The 15,983-nt window shown below is 40.9% G+C and overlaps 1 protein-coding gene across 2 annotated transcripts in view; it reads right to left on the bottom strand.

Moving 5' to 3' along the window:
• SORCS3 (sortilin related VPS10 domain containing receptor 3) overlaps window positions 1–15,983 on the bottom strand; it is a 633,396-nt gene that overhangs the window by 40,681 nt on the left and 576,732 nt on the right. For both annotated transcript variants that reach the window (XM_027597074.2, XM_035724341.1), the window contains exons 15-16: window positions 7,309–7,426; window positions 6,166–6,299 (exon numbers count right to left, since the gene is read on the bottom strand). In XM_027597074.2, the coding sequence (XP_027452875.1) occupies window positions 6,166–6,299; window positions 7,309–7,426 (252 nt within the window). The remainder of the gene's footprint in view (window positions 1–6,165; window positions 6,300–7,308; window positions 7,427–15,983) is intronic.

The raw sequence follows: 15,983 nt of genomic DNA, 5'->3' as shown, positions 1-15,983 counted from the left end.
TCCTGTCTTCAACACTCTGCTCTGACCGTCTCTGGCACTTACAGTTAGGAACAGTGCTGTCTGAAAGAACCTTCTCTTCTACATCTATGCTATCCAAAATGGTAACCACTAGCCACGTGTGACTACTAAACACCCAAATGTGGCTAGTGCAACTGAAGAACAGAATTTTTAATTTTATTTATTTTTAATGCAAATAACCACATGTGACCGGTGACTATTACATGAGACAGCATAGGTCTGGATTATAGAATTTAGTCCCTAGTAATATTATTATTTGCTGTTACACTTTCATTGAGTTTGAAACTCTGGTTCATACATCTTTGCCTTTTCTACAATGCCAGTCTACAGAAAAAACATACATAATTGTGCTCTATATGCAGGATACTTACCGTTGGATGGATTTCAGACACACCTGAACTTAGTACTATAGCATCCCCCTATCTCTTCCCTCTCTCTTCTGCATTACCACATGATAAACTCAAACTCATTGTGTGGATCTGGAACCATACTGCCCATGGAAGGAAACACTAAAACACACCAAGACTTAGGACTCTGGGTCAGAATATTATTATTTTGAAGGAGTTACTTAACCTTTCTGTGCCTCCATGTCTTCATCTATGAAACGCCTACAATAACATATTCTCCTTCCAGAAGCTGGTTGAGAAGATTAAGTAAGATAATCCATCTAAAGGACTTGGTGCATAGTAGGTATTCAGCAAAAGTTACTGCTGAGTGAGTGGTTGGATGAATAAGAAAATAATTTCTGGTTCAACCTGGTTCTAGCTGAACAAAGGTATTTGCATCTCTCAGATGGCAACTCCTTTCGAGGAGCCTCACATGACTTCAGAGCAGAACACTTTTGCTCCTTTTTCTGACCACCCGCTAGTCCTTGACAAACTTAATTCTCAGGGAGGATTTATTCCTGGCCCTTCACCAGTGCCACAATGGAAGTGGCTCTCTAGAATAAGCATGAAGCTACTGAGCAGAAACATCACTATTTATGCAAAATTCATGCTTATTACTGACATGCACTTTGGATGGAAGGGTGAATATTATTCTACAAAAATGCTTCTGAGAATCTATAAAACCTTCCCTCTTCAAAAAAAGGAAAGATACAGTGTGAATATACCCTCCCTTTCTGGATCCAGGCTACACTCCTTACCTGTTCCACCAAAATCAAGACATTTAATCCATCCTCCTCAATCCTGCTTTACCAATCTGATTAAACTAGGTTACTCCCTCTCCCTGCTGTCTCTGACACTTAAAAGTTGCCTGAACCAATCAAATGAACATGACCTGATTTGGCTTAGGCAAACAACTAGGTAGAATGAGTATCATAATTACTTACACTAACTAAGCTGGGCTTTTCAAATTCTTTAGCTAATAATACTTCCTAGTAGGAAGGACCACTGAGAAGGACATAAGGCTATAAAATTGTTGCCACGCACGGATTTCCAGCAAGGACACTGGAGACAAACCATATTTGATGGAAAAACTATATTTTTACATCAATACCTATGCTTATTGAAGTTCACTTAAAAACAAAACAATCTCAAATACTCAGTTCTACTGTCTATAAACACCACTGTAGAAAGACAACAGAAATTTCAGAAATGAAACTGTCTCTTCCATACTCAAAAGTAGTGTAAAAGTGCTTTTTAGGTCACATGATTACATTTTGCTCTTGCTCTCAGATTCTGACCACTAACCCAGCCTCCAGTCTTGTATATTTGTTTATCCTACCTCTGACTCAAGTGGTTCTTTATTATTATTATTCAAGTATAATTAACACAGTGTTCTATTAGTTTCAGGTGTACAATATAATGATTCAACAATTCTATACACTTCTCAGTGCCCATCACGATAAGGGTACTCTTAATCCCCATCACCTATTTCACCCATCCCCCCACCCTGCCCTCTGGCAACCACCAGTTTTTTCTCTATTTTTAAGAGTCTGGTTTTGTTTTGTTTTGTTTTGTTTTTTGTCTTCTTGTTTGTTCATTTGTTTCTTAAATTTCACATATGAGTGAAATTATATGGTATCTGTCTTTTTCTGACTGACGTATTACACTTAGCATTATACCTTCTAGGTCCATCCATGTTGTTGCAAATGGCAAGATTTTATTCTTTTTTATGGCTGAGTAATATTCAGTTATATATAGAGAGATATAGATACAGATGTAGATATACCCCCATCTTCTTATCCATTTAGCTATTGATGGCCATATTTGGGCTGCTTCTATATTTTGGCTATTGTAAATAATGCTGCAATAAACATAGGGGTGCATGTATATTTTCAAATTAGTGTTTCTATTTTTTTCAGGTAAATATTCAGTAGTGAAATTACTGGATCATATAGTAATTCCATTTTTAATTTTTTGAGGAACCTCCATACTGTCTTCTATATTCTTGAGATACAACTGAGAGTGGAAAGACCACCACATAATACTTCAAATACCAGTCCCCCCCGCCAAATTCTATAAAGTCTTCTTGAACACCATATACCTACTACAATTCCAGGACCAATGGTCAAACTACTTCATTTGGAATTGGGTTAAAGTTAATGGAACACTCCAGATTAATCCATATCAACAGCAATTAACCTAGGTCATTTGAGGATGAATTCTAATTTTAAAATAACTAAACTTGAGGAACTGTTTCTTATGAAACATAAGGTAAGTCTAATAACAAAGACTTGTTTGATTTCTTAAGAAATGGCATATTTAGGAGAGAACATAGAATTTAGCTAGACTTGCATTTGAACTCCAGATTTCTCCCAGTTGTGTGATCTTAGTCAAGTAACTTATATTCCAGATGTTCATTTTCTTCTCATTAAAATGCCATAGTAACAATGTTGATATTACAGAATGTTGGGTCCAGGTGGTACCTCTACCAATGCAAGTATGGGAGCCAAAGAATACCTTGCAAAGGCTTTTTATTTCTCCCTGCTTTACTCACAGATGCATTCTTTTTTTTTTTTTTAAAGAGATTTTATTTATTTATTTGACAGAGAGAGTGAGAGGGAGAGAGCAAAAGCAGGGGGAGTGACAGAGGGAGAGGGGGAAGCAGACTCCCCACTGAGCAAGGAGCCCGATGCAGGACTCGATCTGAGGACTCTGGGATCATGACCTGAGCTGAAGGCAGACGCTTAATCGACTGAGCCACCCAGACACCCCTCAAAGATGTATTCTGATAGCAGTTCCCAAAGAAAGGCTCAGAAATATTTTAGGCAATGCCGCCAATAATGAGTGAATGGATTACACCCAAAGGTACAACTTTGTAGATAGGGCTCATTTGGATGGATAAGCTCTGGTTTACTTGCTAAAAATACCACGGGGACCACTTAACTCTGGGGTATAAGATTAACAACAGCAGCAACAACAGCTACCATATGGATTCTTACATCACTAGGATGAATGCCTTACCTACATTAATGATGTAGATTAATTCACTTATTCCTCCCTAGCACCAATGAGATACATGATCTATATTTGTATTTTATAGCCAAGAAGGTGAAATCATAGAGATTAAGAAAATTTCCCAAGGTCAAAAACTGAATATCAGAGCCGGGATTTTTTTTTTCCCAGACCAGTAAATGTTAGTGGAATTACTGAAAGACAAATATCTAGGTTACAATTCTTCTTTCTCCATTGTGAGGTTTCCCAACAGCAGGATCTATTACAGCTCAGAGAGACACAGGAGAAAATGTAGCATGGCATGCAAAGACAGTATGCCTCCATGGAGTCAGTCTGCAGAGGGGGACACAAGGAAGACTGAAATTCATATTCTGAATATTCAAACTGACATCCATATGTCATGTAGCATAATTCTCAGGGGCCTACTGTATACATTGCTATGACAATTTTGCTGGATTGTATTGGAAATCAGTCTTCCCAAGTATGAAAATATCCTCTGTCTCCAAACGGTCAGAAGTGTCACAGATAGGACGCTAACATTCAAATTAAATTCCATTTAGCATATCCCATTTGAATGACTCTCACTGAGGTCAAGCTTTCCAAGGCATGAGTTCAGGGATGAAGAGTAGCTAGGGAGCAGCCATAGTCCTCTAGCTGGCTTGCAGTTACCAGTTATAGTCCTAGTAGAAAGTGGGGAACCAAAGAAGGCTTCCAGCACAAAGCAAGCCTCAGAAACAGGCTGGATGAGGTTGTTGGGCAGGGGCAGCTGTTCTGCACCCATTTGGATATACTTCTGTTATTCAACACCAGAAAAGCCCAGTTGCAACTCTGTCACTGCCCTGCCATGTTTATAGGCTGATGCCAGAGCCCTTAGGTTTGTCTTTTAACCTGGAATGGGTTATGGACATATCTATATTGAACTTCAACTTTTGACTGTGATGTAGGGGAGGAATTTACCCAGCTGGGATCAGAATGGGATCACCCATGCCCACACTTGGGACATCTGTTGACTCCTAAAGGAACAACATTCAGGAACATGGTGCAACTATTTAATTTACTATGGGCGAGGCACTGAAGCAAGTCTAAAGTTCCCGCCCTCATGACACTTGCATTCTGCTGGGGAAAGACAGGTGGTAATAAGGCAATTTAGAAAACATGATCACTCCATATGGTGACTAATACTAAAACCATGAAATCTGTGAGGTGTCACAGTGACAGGGTATAGGTGAGATCAGGTGGTCTCAGAAAGCATTTCTGAGAAGCTGCTATTTTTGCTGAGATGTGAGTTACCTAGAGGTGCCAGCCATGCTGAGATCTGGAAGAAATCCTTACAGTTGCTATTGTCTCTGCTAGGAATGAGCCTGGATTAATTAAGATACAGAAAGAAGATGGTAATGTGGCTGCAAAATGGTGAATGAGGGGAGAATAGTAAGAAATTAAGGCCCAATGGTAGCAGGCCAAATAATGTAGAGTAGAGAAAGCCAAGGAAGGAAGATGGCATGATATTTTAAGGGAGAGAGGAAGCCACTGGAGTGTTTTAAGTACAGGAGTGATAATATTGGATTTGGGTTTTTACAGTCAAATTTTGGTTACTGTGAGGAAGAGAGGTTTTAGGGCAACGAGGGTGAAAATAGAGAGACAACAGACTGTTGTAGTGTCCAGGCTGCAGTAGACATGGGCAGAGGTGCTTCAGGTTAGAATGTATTCTGGAGGGGCCCCAGGTGGCTCAGTCAGTTAAGTGTCTGACTCCTGGTTTGGGCTCAGGTCATGATTTCAGGATTGTGGGATCAAGCCCTGCTCTGGGCTCCATGCTCAGCAGGGAGCCTGCTGGAGATTTGCTCTCCTTTTCTACCTCCCTCTACCCCATCCCCCTGCTTGCTCTCTCACTCTCTCCCTCTCTTAAATAAATAAATAAATAAATAAATAAATAAATAAATAAATAAATAAATAAATCTATCTAAATGAATGAATGAATGAATGTGTTCTGGAGGTAAAGACTCACAAGGACTTGTGGATGGACTGGACCTGACGGTAAGGGAAAAATCAAGCTCTCCTGGGATTTTTACTTAAGGAACTGTGTGTTTTATTGAGTTTGGAAAAACCAGTCCGAAGAAGAGCTGAAAAACTCCTAGCAGTTAAAGATTCAGGAAGAGCTCCCCCTTGGCCATACTGAATCTGAAATCCCTACTAGCAATTCTAGGGGAGATGGTGGCTGAGTACATACATGGACACACATGTCTCCATCCTAGAGGTCAGTGAGATCAGAGCTGGAGATAAATATTTGGACATTTGTGAATCATTGCTTAACAGGTGAGATTTAAAGTTGTTCTTTGTGATTGTTGTTAGAGGGAGGAAGAAAATGATGAAAAGAGAGTTCACATGGAAAATCACAGTTTGAGCTAATGTGTCTGGAGGTACCTGTCCATGGTGGCAGCTCTCCAAGCTGTCAGTGCCCCACCCAACCTCTCTGGTACTTTCCCAGAGCTGCTAACTGATAATGAGAAGGTTTCCTTGGACATGCTGCTCTAATAGAACAGTGGGCTTCCTTGTGAAAACGTCTCCTCCTGTCCTCCTTCCAGCGATGCAGCCTTCCCATCTGGCCCAGGGACTGGAGCCATCAGGCCCAGAGGCCAGCAAACACACCTCCCATCTGAGGGTCATGACTTCCTCCCTTACCTCCATCTTCATCCCCATCCCCCAACAGGTAAATGTCTGACTGAAATTGACAATGAGATGCCAAGGGACTCACCATTCAAAGTCCCAGTCGGCACAGGCACAGGGTTCTGAGACCACTGTCCCTGAAGAGTCTCGGCCCAGGGCACACTGAGCTCCTGGCTTGCGTTTCTTGAATATTTTCCTTTCTCCCATGACGCAGGGCTCCCCCTTAGAAAGAAAGTCCATAGTGAGAGAGGCAGAAAAACACAAAGGAGATGAAATAAACCAGCTTCTCGATAAGAAACATTAGCCTTTTCATTCTCTTTTAGTCACTCTGTGTAGCAATCTCTTTCCCAGTAACCATTCAGGAATCTCGAGGGAAAAAGGGCCAGTCTGTTACTACCATACCAGAGGAACATCATAGAGCTGTCCCATCACTACCCTTCACCCCACCTAGCCAATGATGTCTGCTTCATCTTGTTTCTTTTCCACCTTTAGAGAGAATGCACCTTCAAAGAGAGTTCACAGATCTCCAAATTGCCCAAATGACCTCGGCATAAATTCTAGTGGAAAAGAACCCACTTCTGGCACAGTTTTAACACCATCTTCAGAGTAAAATTGAAGCTGGCCCAAAAAGTTCTCTCTCTCTGATAAACAACCATGCCTAAGTCCTCATTCCCAAGCAAGGGCAAAAAGAGGAGAAGCTGATACAAATTACATGAACCCAATGGTTCTGAGAATGCAGAAGTCTGCTTACATTGCATAGCAACAAATATCTGCCATTTCTACTAGAGTCACTCACCGCCATCCCTCACCCTTTCTCTATGGTCCTGTTTTCAGTGTTCTTGGGCCTCTTACTGCAGGCTGGCCTGACAAGTGTTCTCGCCCTCTCCATTGGAGGTGAGATGATGAAACCGTTGAAAGGTCTCTTAGCTGTCTGGGCTTATTTCTCCACAGATAGAGCTAAAGCCCCAGCTTATCATTGTTACCTCACCCCTAGGCTACTTGGTGACCTCAATGGGTAGATCGGAATCCCAGGGTGCAAAAAGGTACTGAAATACCATCTGTCTATGCTGGACCTGGATGTGTGGACTCCAACCCTTCCCCCCAAATCTACTATTATCTTTGGATGGCTCGCTACCTTCCACCTCCAAACAGGAAGGCCCAGAGATGACCAAACAGGGCTTGTGGAAGCTCCACCTCCTAGAAGCCAGTGTGCCCCTATCCTATGGTGTACCTGATTGAGCAGGTGCCAGGTCTGATAGTCCTCCTTGGTGCAGCGCCGGCTGAAGATAGATTTGTAGTCCACTTTCACCAACTGCCATTCAGAACGGAGGCTGAAGTGGCCAAAAACTCTAAGTGTTTAGGGAAGGCATGGGAGAGACAAGCAGAGAGAGCCCCCTAGTCAGTCACTAATGCACAAAGACTGGAGGGAGAGAGACCGAATTGCAGCCTGGACTCAACAGATTCTTCCAAAATGAGGTCTTTGAAGGTCACCAAGGACAAAGTGCACCATTTTATAACTCTAGCCAATTGACATGGTATTCACAGTGGGTTTAAAACTAACCATTTTTTCAGTTGCAAAAGTAATATATGTGCTTTATAGGAAGCATTGAAAACACAGAAAGATACGAAGGAAAAAATTCACCCAATAGTTCAAAATCTTCCACTCAGATAGAACTGTTGTGCATATCTTGACATGTAGCCTTCTTGTTTCACCTTAATGCAAGCACAGTTATTTCATCTACTGATGTCTACTAACAGGGACTCAGTTTTCTCACCTGTAAAGTAAATTGTATATATGTATGTTGGAGGGGGGTGGGTTAGCTAATCTAAAGTATGGCTTCCAGTTCCAATATTCTGACTAAATCTCAGTGTGTTTTAGTTGAAATCCTCATTGCTTAATTCACATGAATATCACTCCTTCCCCCTTCCCTGAAAAATCATAGTACCCTCATAAAAGGAACTCCTATTTATGTATAGTAAAGAACCATACCGGTAATCTGTGTGACTTAGATAATCAATACTGCCCTTTTCAAAGCCCAGAAGTTGATGGCCCTGTAAATATGAATGATCAATCGTTTCTAGAAAAATAGAAAAAAAGACTGATCATCCATACTCCACTCGGGTGGCATATCTTGTAATTACGATGCAAGACATCTATCATAGTGCTATAAATGGGAGAGCAATCACTCTGGGAACCTCAACCAATAGGAAGTCTTTCAAGGCACTGGATGTCTTCCATGTGAGCAAAACTTAATCATGCTCCCAGCCCTGGATTCTCGTCTCCCCACAGCCAGCTCTTCCTATGGTGACACCTAAGAGACTAACTCTCCTTCAGGGACAGTCCCTGCTGCTATCTGAAGGATGAGTTCAGATGCTTTGGGAGGGGTGAGAGTGGACTAAAATTATGAAATAGACAAAGAAATAGGATCATTTTGTGGATCGTACAACTTATATTACATCTTGGGAAATGCCCTTTAATGTTCTATCAGTTTAAAAGTTAAATACAATTTTTTAGAGTCTTGTCTAAAAGAAGATTAAACAGACTTTGAGGTGAATGAGTCTTGGGCATAAAAGGCACAGGCCAGGGAATATAGTCGATGATACCATAATCGCACTGGATGGTGACAGATGGTAGCTACACTTGTTGTGAGCGTAGCATACCGTATGGAGATGCTGAATCACTATGTTATACACCTGAAACTCATGCAAACTGTGTGCCAACTGTACTAAAAGAACAAAACCAAAAACGTATGGTCTTTATAAGAATCTTAGCTCAGCACTGAGTAGCAGAAGCCATGGGGCTAGAATATTTTGGGTTATGTGGCCAATAGCGTGTAAAGCAGAGTGAATGTAAGCACCTCCCCCCTGGGTTCTCTCTGTTCTCCTTCACTCATGCGGTATTCAGTGGTCTCCAAACCCAATTCATCCATGCCAGGTTACCACTGAAGTACTTCCACCTTTTAGTCTCAATTCATTTCATGGAGAGGTCAGGAGTCAGTTGCTCTTAAATCTCTAACAAAGCAGTTATATCTTAAAAATTTCTACTTGTTTGAAGAGAGAGTTATATTGAAAGATCGTTGGAAGAAACAAACAAACAAACAAAAACCAGTGGGAGGAGACTTGGATGAATGTCTTCTGTCTTTATCCGGCCCATCTAAATCCTCCCACATTCAAATGCTACCTCCTCTAGTCAGTCTCCCTTGGAGTACTCTGAGTAGAAGAACTTTAGTGATGCCAAACCAAACACTTCCACTTACTCCAAATAGCTTACAGTTAAATTTCATGGATCACAAAACACATCATGTCCGATTAATCCCATTCCTTTCTATGAAAGGGTTACGAGGCAGACAGAAGAAGGAAATATGAGACACATGATTCACCTGGATATTAGCAAAGCATCTGACAGTGTTTGCCATAACAGTCTTGAAGAAAAGATGAAAAAATATGAGCCAGGTGCCAGTAAAATTATGTGACTGAACAGTACCTAATTAAAGCATTAAAATCAACCAGAAGGGAGGACGTGAGTAGTCAGCTACAAGGTTCTGCTATCTGCTCTTTCCTGTTTATCATTTTTATTAATGACTTGAAGACATGAAAATAATGGTCCTCATTGGAAATCACATTTTCTGATGACACAAAGCTGGAAGAAACAGTCAATATGCTTGATGGCAGAATCAGGACCCAAAAAGGTCTTGACAGACTGAAGGGAGAGGCTGAATCTACTAACATGTGGAGTCACAGAGAGAGATGTCAGGTCCTCCCACTCACAATCACATAAGTATCGAATAAATGAAATAATGCTTGATGCAATTCAGGTTTAATAATAATAGTAGTAGTAGCGATAATTAATAATAATAATAATGTGGCAGCTTAAGACTTATCATACACAATGTGATTAATATAAGTGAATGCTCCAGAGAAACCAAAAATATTTAAGATGATCTTAGAATGCATTAATTACTGCATTTTGTTTATTACCTAGAATGAAAGAGGCAATATCCAGGTCAATTTCACATTAACTAGATCACAAAGAAAAATTGTAGTTAGTTTTGAATGTCACCATTCAATCCCCTGAAATCTTAAATAAAAATATGCATTTGTTGGCCCATGTGTATTTATTATGGAGAAATTACATTTATTTTATCAGATTTTCAAAGGAGTTCACAGTTCCCTAAGCTTAAGGACCACTGAAAAAGAGAGTACTAAGATGATGTACTGGATGGAATAGTTGGCTCCCCCAAGGGACATGAGCATGTTCTATTTCCTGTAACCTGTGAATGTGACCTTATCTGGACCTTTGCAGACATAAGTAAGTTAAAAATCTTGAGATGAAATCATCCTGGATTATCAAGTTGGGCCCTAAGGACAAGGGCCCTTATCCTTATAAGAGATACAAGATGAGAGACAGGCAGAGAGGAGGAGGCCATGAGAAGAAGAAGGGAAGATTGGAGTTCAGTGGCCACAAGCCAAGGAACACTTGGAGCCCCCATAAGATGGACGTCTTCCCTCCCCACTAGAGGCAGTGCTGTCCTGCTGCCATCTTGATCTTGGACTCTGGCCTCCAGAACTGTTAGAAAATTAATTTCTAATTGTTTAGCCACCTAATTTGTGGTGATTTGTTACAGCAGCCACAGGAAGTTCATACAGATGGTGATATGATTCAAGACCACTTTTCATCTATCTAGCCACTAAGTGGTGTGCAAACACTGGCCAGTTAACTGGGAGATGACACAGGAAGGGGCAAGGGAGGGGAGACCAAAAAGTGGGCACTCTGGGGAGATCTCTTGAGTATAAAAAAACTAACAAAATGGAAAAATGTGAAAGTTTACAAAATGCGAGAGAGCTTTCAAATGGACAAACTTGCCCACAGAGGAAAGGAATGCTCAAGACTGAGTAAACACAGAACCTCAAGCTCAGACTTAGCCATTTCCCAGGGCTGCTGCTGAGCAGGATGCGAGTGTCCTCCAGTGGCCTGGCCTCACTGACACAGACCCTCTAAGGAAGTCCATGATGTTGGTCTTCCCAACTCTCTGGGTTATCTGTTTCTTGGCTCAGAGAGCTCATTTCAGAACTGAACACAAAAATAGGGGCCCAGTCAGGACTTGTACTAATCCAGCTTCTTCTCTCCTGCAATCTTGCCAGGCACACCCTTTCAGCTAGATTTCTTTGGCTTCTATCCCAGATATCCTTACATGGTGTTTCCCAGGTCTTTCCCCAAATTGTAAATTGATACGTTAATATTTTTACTTGGGAGAGTGCCAGTCTGCTCTCCCATGTGATCACTTTCACATGCCATTTAAGCATCTACTGTTAGGATTATGAGCTTTGCTCATTTTCACATTGGACCCCAACTAAGAGGAGGGGAGTCCAACTAAAACCCCTTGGCAACTTTCAGACATTAATGTACTCCCCATCTCTCCATCCATTATCAGTTCTGGGAAGAAAAATGTTCATCATGGGCCCCTTCCTGTGGGGCATAAGCAACTGAAACATGCTCTCTCTTTTGCATGTATCTGGGTTCTCTAATTCCGCTCAATACTGCATTCATTCACAGCTCTTCTGATTAGAGCCCATGGAAGCCAAGGAAATGACAGAAAACGCAGCAAACTTAGCAGGAGATAAAATAAGGACTAATTTAAATTCAAGAATTTTTCATCCCTTTTCATAACCACTCTTAGAACAGATGTGAACATTCACAATAGGATTTGTGAAAGTGAGAACCCAGCAGAGAAACCAGGGTGACCATCATGAGAAACGATGCCCGTCACTTTGGGGTGATAAGCACCCACAAGGTGGATTAGGGATAGAGAAAGCCAGACCATTTCTAATTAATAATAAAAGAATTTCCCAAATAATAGTTTGTCACCCATTGGAAATGTTTCTCTAAAGTTACAAAGCTCATCACTAATAAAGTAGGCACAGCATACTCCTCCCACTTGTGGTATATTTTTGGGGAACAACGTGGTTTATACATCAATTTAATATGGAACCCAAGAGAGGTAGGGAGGGTGGAAGAACCAAAGACATGGAATATCTCTAAAAGGATAATGCAATTCACAAATCAGGTGCTACTTCTTTCAGAAAGTTTTCTGTGACTGTTCTAGCAACATGAGCTCTTTCCTCAGAAGCTCAAATGGTCCTATTATGTCTCCTTCCAGAGGTTCTCCACTGTCTGCAGCAGAATCACCTAGAGGGCTTGTTAAGTATAGATTGTCTCATACCCAGACTTGTATGTTTTGAGTGACTGATTATTTGCATTTCTAAAAACTCCCTAGGTGATGTCAATGCCGGTCCCAGGACCACCCTTTAAGAAACACACCTCTAGACCACTTATCTAGAATTTAATTCTCTTATCTTTGGTCAAATTTGTGTCAACCAATTAGAAAGCTCCTTAAGGCTTGGAATGCTCCTTGTACTTCTTTGTATGCCATATGGCCTTTCAATGGTAGATGCTTGACAAAGAATAGGTAATTAATTATTGAGGAACAAAGAATTTTAGAGTGTGGTTTCTTTCTCAAATCTTTGGCAAAAAAAGGTAATTTCTAGCATGCCCAAATCCACTATCATCCAGAGTTCCACTTCCTTGCAATTACCAAGATAAACTATTTTGAGACTCTTCTGTGGAAATACATTCCTAGTCCCTCTTCTTTACTTCAAGTGTATTTTCACCAACATAACAAAACCTTATCATGTGCGATAATGTATGGGAAATCTTGAAAATTCCAATGGACAACAAATGTTCATTATCATCACCACCATATTGCTGGAACTCCCACAGACTCATACCCAAGGCCCTGCTCATCAAGAGCTTTTGATAGATTTGGCTCAATATCCCTTTTTCAAGGTACATACTAACTCAAATGCTAACTAACTCTAACTCAGGGTGTGTGTGTGTGTGTGTGTGTGTGTGTGTGTGAGAGAGATATTTGATACAGAGCCTTGGAGAAAGTAGATGCTTCCTACATAAATACAAATGACTGACTATCTGGAAACAGGTAGCCTTCCCTTTAGTTCCCTTGAAGTTCTCCCAACCACAGAACAAAATTAATGTATTCTCTAAGCCATTTCTCACTATATGGATTTTCAGGAAAAATCAATTAAAATTTATTACTTCTCTTTTTCTTTTTCTTTTTACCTTGCCACCTGGATTTTTTCATGAGAGTTTTTGGCTCCACTTAAGATTCACCTTCTTGGGCTATATAAACCTAAGAGACCATCTCTTTCTTTCTTTAAACTCTTCTGGTGGGTCGCCTGGGTGGCTCAGTCGTTAAGCGTCTGCCTTCGGCTCAGGTCATGATCCCAGGGTCCTGGGATCGAGCCCCGCATCGGGCTCCCTGCTCCACGGGAAGCCTGCTTCTCCCTCTCTCACTCCCCCTGCTTGTGTTCCCTCTTTTGCTGTGTATCTCTCTGTCAAATAAATAAAATCTTTAAAAAATAAAATAAACTCCTCTGGTGCCAAGAGTCTACACTACAAATGTGACTCTGGTCAGACAGTGTCCTCCTACGCTCTTGTGCTATTATTTGACTTCTAGCATACAGACGGTCTGGGAGTGGTGGCAAGAGCATAAGGCAAAGATATAGAAGACATCTTTCCCTAGTCCTGGTCTGCCATTAAATTAGCTAGGTGACCTTGAGCAAATCACTTCCTCTCTCAAGCCTTTAGCTTCCTTACAGAAGATGTCTTTAATCAGTGACACGTATACTCCAAGGATGGGTGCAAGAAACAGTTTAGGTGGAATGTGGCCCTTTCAAGATAATTTCCAAGAGTTTATTTTCTTTCACTTCCTATGTCTAACTCCAGGTGTACCTATCTCTGGTGACCCCATACACAAAGGATTTATCTATTAGAGTCATTCATCTTTGTCTCCACTGGCACTTCTTCTATATAACAGATGCTCATTAAATAGCTCTGGGTTGATTAATGGATAGAATTAATCTATCAAAGTCATTCACTTCTTCTAAAATTGGGGTAATAGCTTTACCTGCCCTTATTTCTGGGCCGAAGAACATGGTTGAGCTGCGTGTCCTTTGGGGTTTAGAAAGACAAAAACAATCTCAAGAGGGAAATAGCGGCGGCTTCTCTGTCTTTGTTATCCTGGACTGTGATAGGATTTCCACAAACAACTGATTTTCTGGGACCCTAACTAACATACCCTGTCTAATCCACCATCAAGACTTGAGTGAGCCTTTTGGGGAGGGGTGTGATTAATCTGAGGGAGGGAAGTGGTTCACAAAAATAAAAAAAACTTCATTACAATTCCATACACACCAAGGGTTAGCTACTCATTAATTAAATGATTTCAAAGGGGATCTTGGTATATAATTGCTATAATTTAGGTGGAAACAATGCCACACTAAATGTAATTAGAGGAGCAGGCTCTGTAAAGATGTTTTTCTCTTTATAGGGAAGCAACTCTGGGTCACCTGATTCTCCCCTGCATAGTTCTTTTTCCCCACCTCCAATTATACCAACCTTCATATATAGCTGTAAAAGCCGAGAGAAGCTTCTAGGAGATGGTTGTTGGTCACAGGCCTTCAGAGAGGAAAAGGACAAAGATTCAATACTAGAAAGTGACTAGAAATGTGCAAAAGAAAGAACAAATGGTGCCTGGGGAGTCAGATTAGGACTTTACTGAGGACTAATTTTTGAGAGAACATATGATCAAACTCAACTAGGATGATGCTGTGTTGCCATCCACCTGCCCCAGAACCACCCTCCCTTTCCCTTATTTTGCTCAGGGACTCCTGCACCTGCATCTCAAGCTCTACTAATCACCAATTCCCCCATTTCTATCTGCACGAAGAAAATCTTAAGAGAACAAGGCCAAAGCTGACTATATCAGTTCCTTCCTGACTTTCCTCTCCTGTGGCTGACTCAACTGAGTTCTCAGTCATCAGACTAGAAACCGAATTCAACACCTTGTTTTTGCCATTCCTTCATTCTCTGTCTATCCCAATCTCATTCTAAATGCCACCTCCTCTTAGAAGCATTCCTTAGATATTTCAAGTCTAAGTGATCTCTCCTTCTTCTAAACTTTTGACTTCCTGTGTGAGCAGATGGGACCTTGTTCCACAGAGGCAGAGGATTTTCCTCAGTTTCTCCAGCCCTCTGCTTCAGGGACACCATATTCTCTTTGACTCCTCTTACTTCTCTAAGTATTTTTCTCACCCCTCTTCTTCCTCCCATGTCTGACTGTTGTAACTTAAGCCTTCTTTTTCTCAGTTCCTACACTTGACCTTGGCAATCCTATTCATTTCAACAACTTCAACCTCTATGTAGAAAACTCCCAAGGTACCTACTCTTGTCCTTGAACTCTCATAAGATCTAGTCATGAATATCATGCTAAAACCTTTGAATTTGATTCAAAAGCCACCCTGCAGTAGCCTCCATCTACCTTTGTAGTATTACCTCCTGCTACTCTCCAATGCTGCTTGTGCTCAAACAGAATTCTCTTCCTTCCACCAAAAGCATCATGATTTCCTAGTGCCTGCTTTTCCTCTGCTTGGGATGCTGTTCTGACATCTTATCTTGTCCAATTTCTACTCATTCTGTAAGTCTCAAGTCAAATAATAGGCAGGTGATGGGGAAAAAAATGGGTTAGAGTGAAAGAAGGGGAGGGAGAGCTTTTCAAATCTAAATATTTCATAGTGGCCACTTTGATAACCTCTTTAAAAATCAAAACAACTCCTAAATAACCCATGGTTTTATTTCCAAACATATGGGGTTTTTTCTTTTATTTTCCTCATCATCATTCTATTTTTTTAAAAAGTTTTTATTGTTATGTTAATCACCATACATTACATCATTAGTTTTTGATGTAGTGTTCCATGATTCATTGTTTGTGCATAACACCCAGTGCTCCATGCAGAACGTGCCCTCTTTAATACCCATCACCAGGCTAACCC

The sequence above is a fragment of the Zalophus californianus genome, chromosome 15 (genome assembly GCF_009762305.2).
Source record: "Zalophus californianus isolate mZalCal1 chromosome 15, mZalCal1.pri.v2, whole genome shotgun sequence".
Lineage (NCBI taxonomy): Eukaryota > Metazoa > Chordata > Mammalia > Carnivora > Otariidae > Zalophus > Zalophus californianus.
This window is presented reverse-complemented; position numbering and strand designations above follow the sequence as displayed.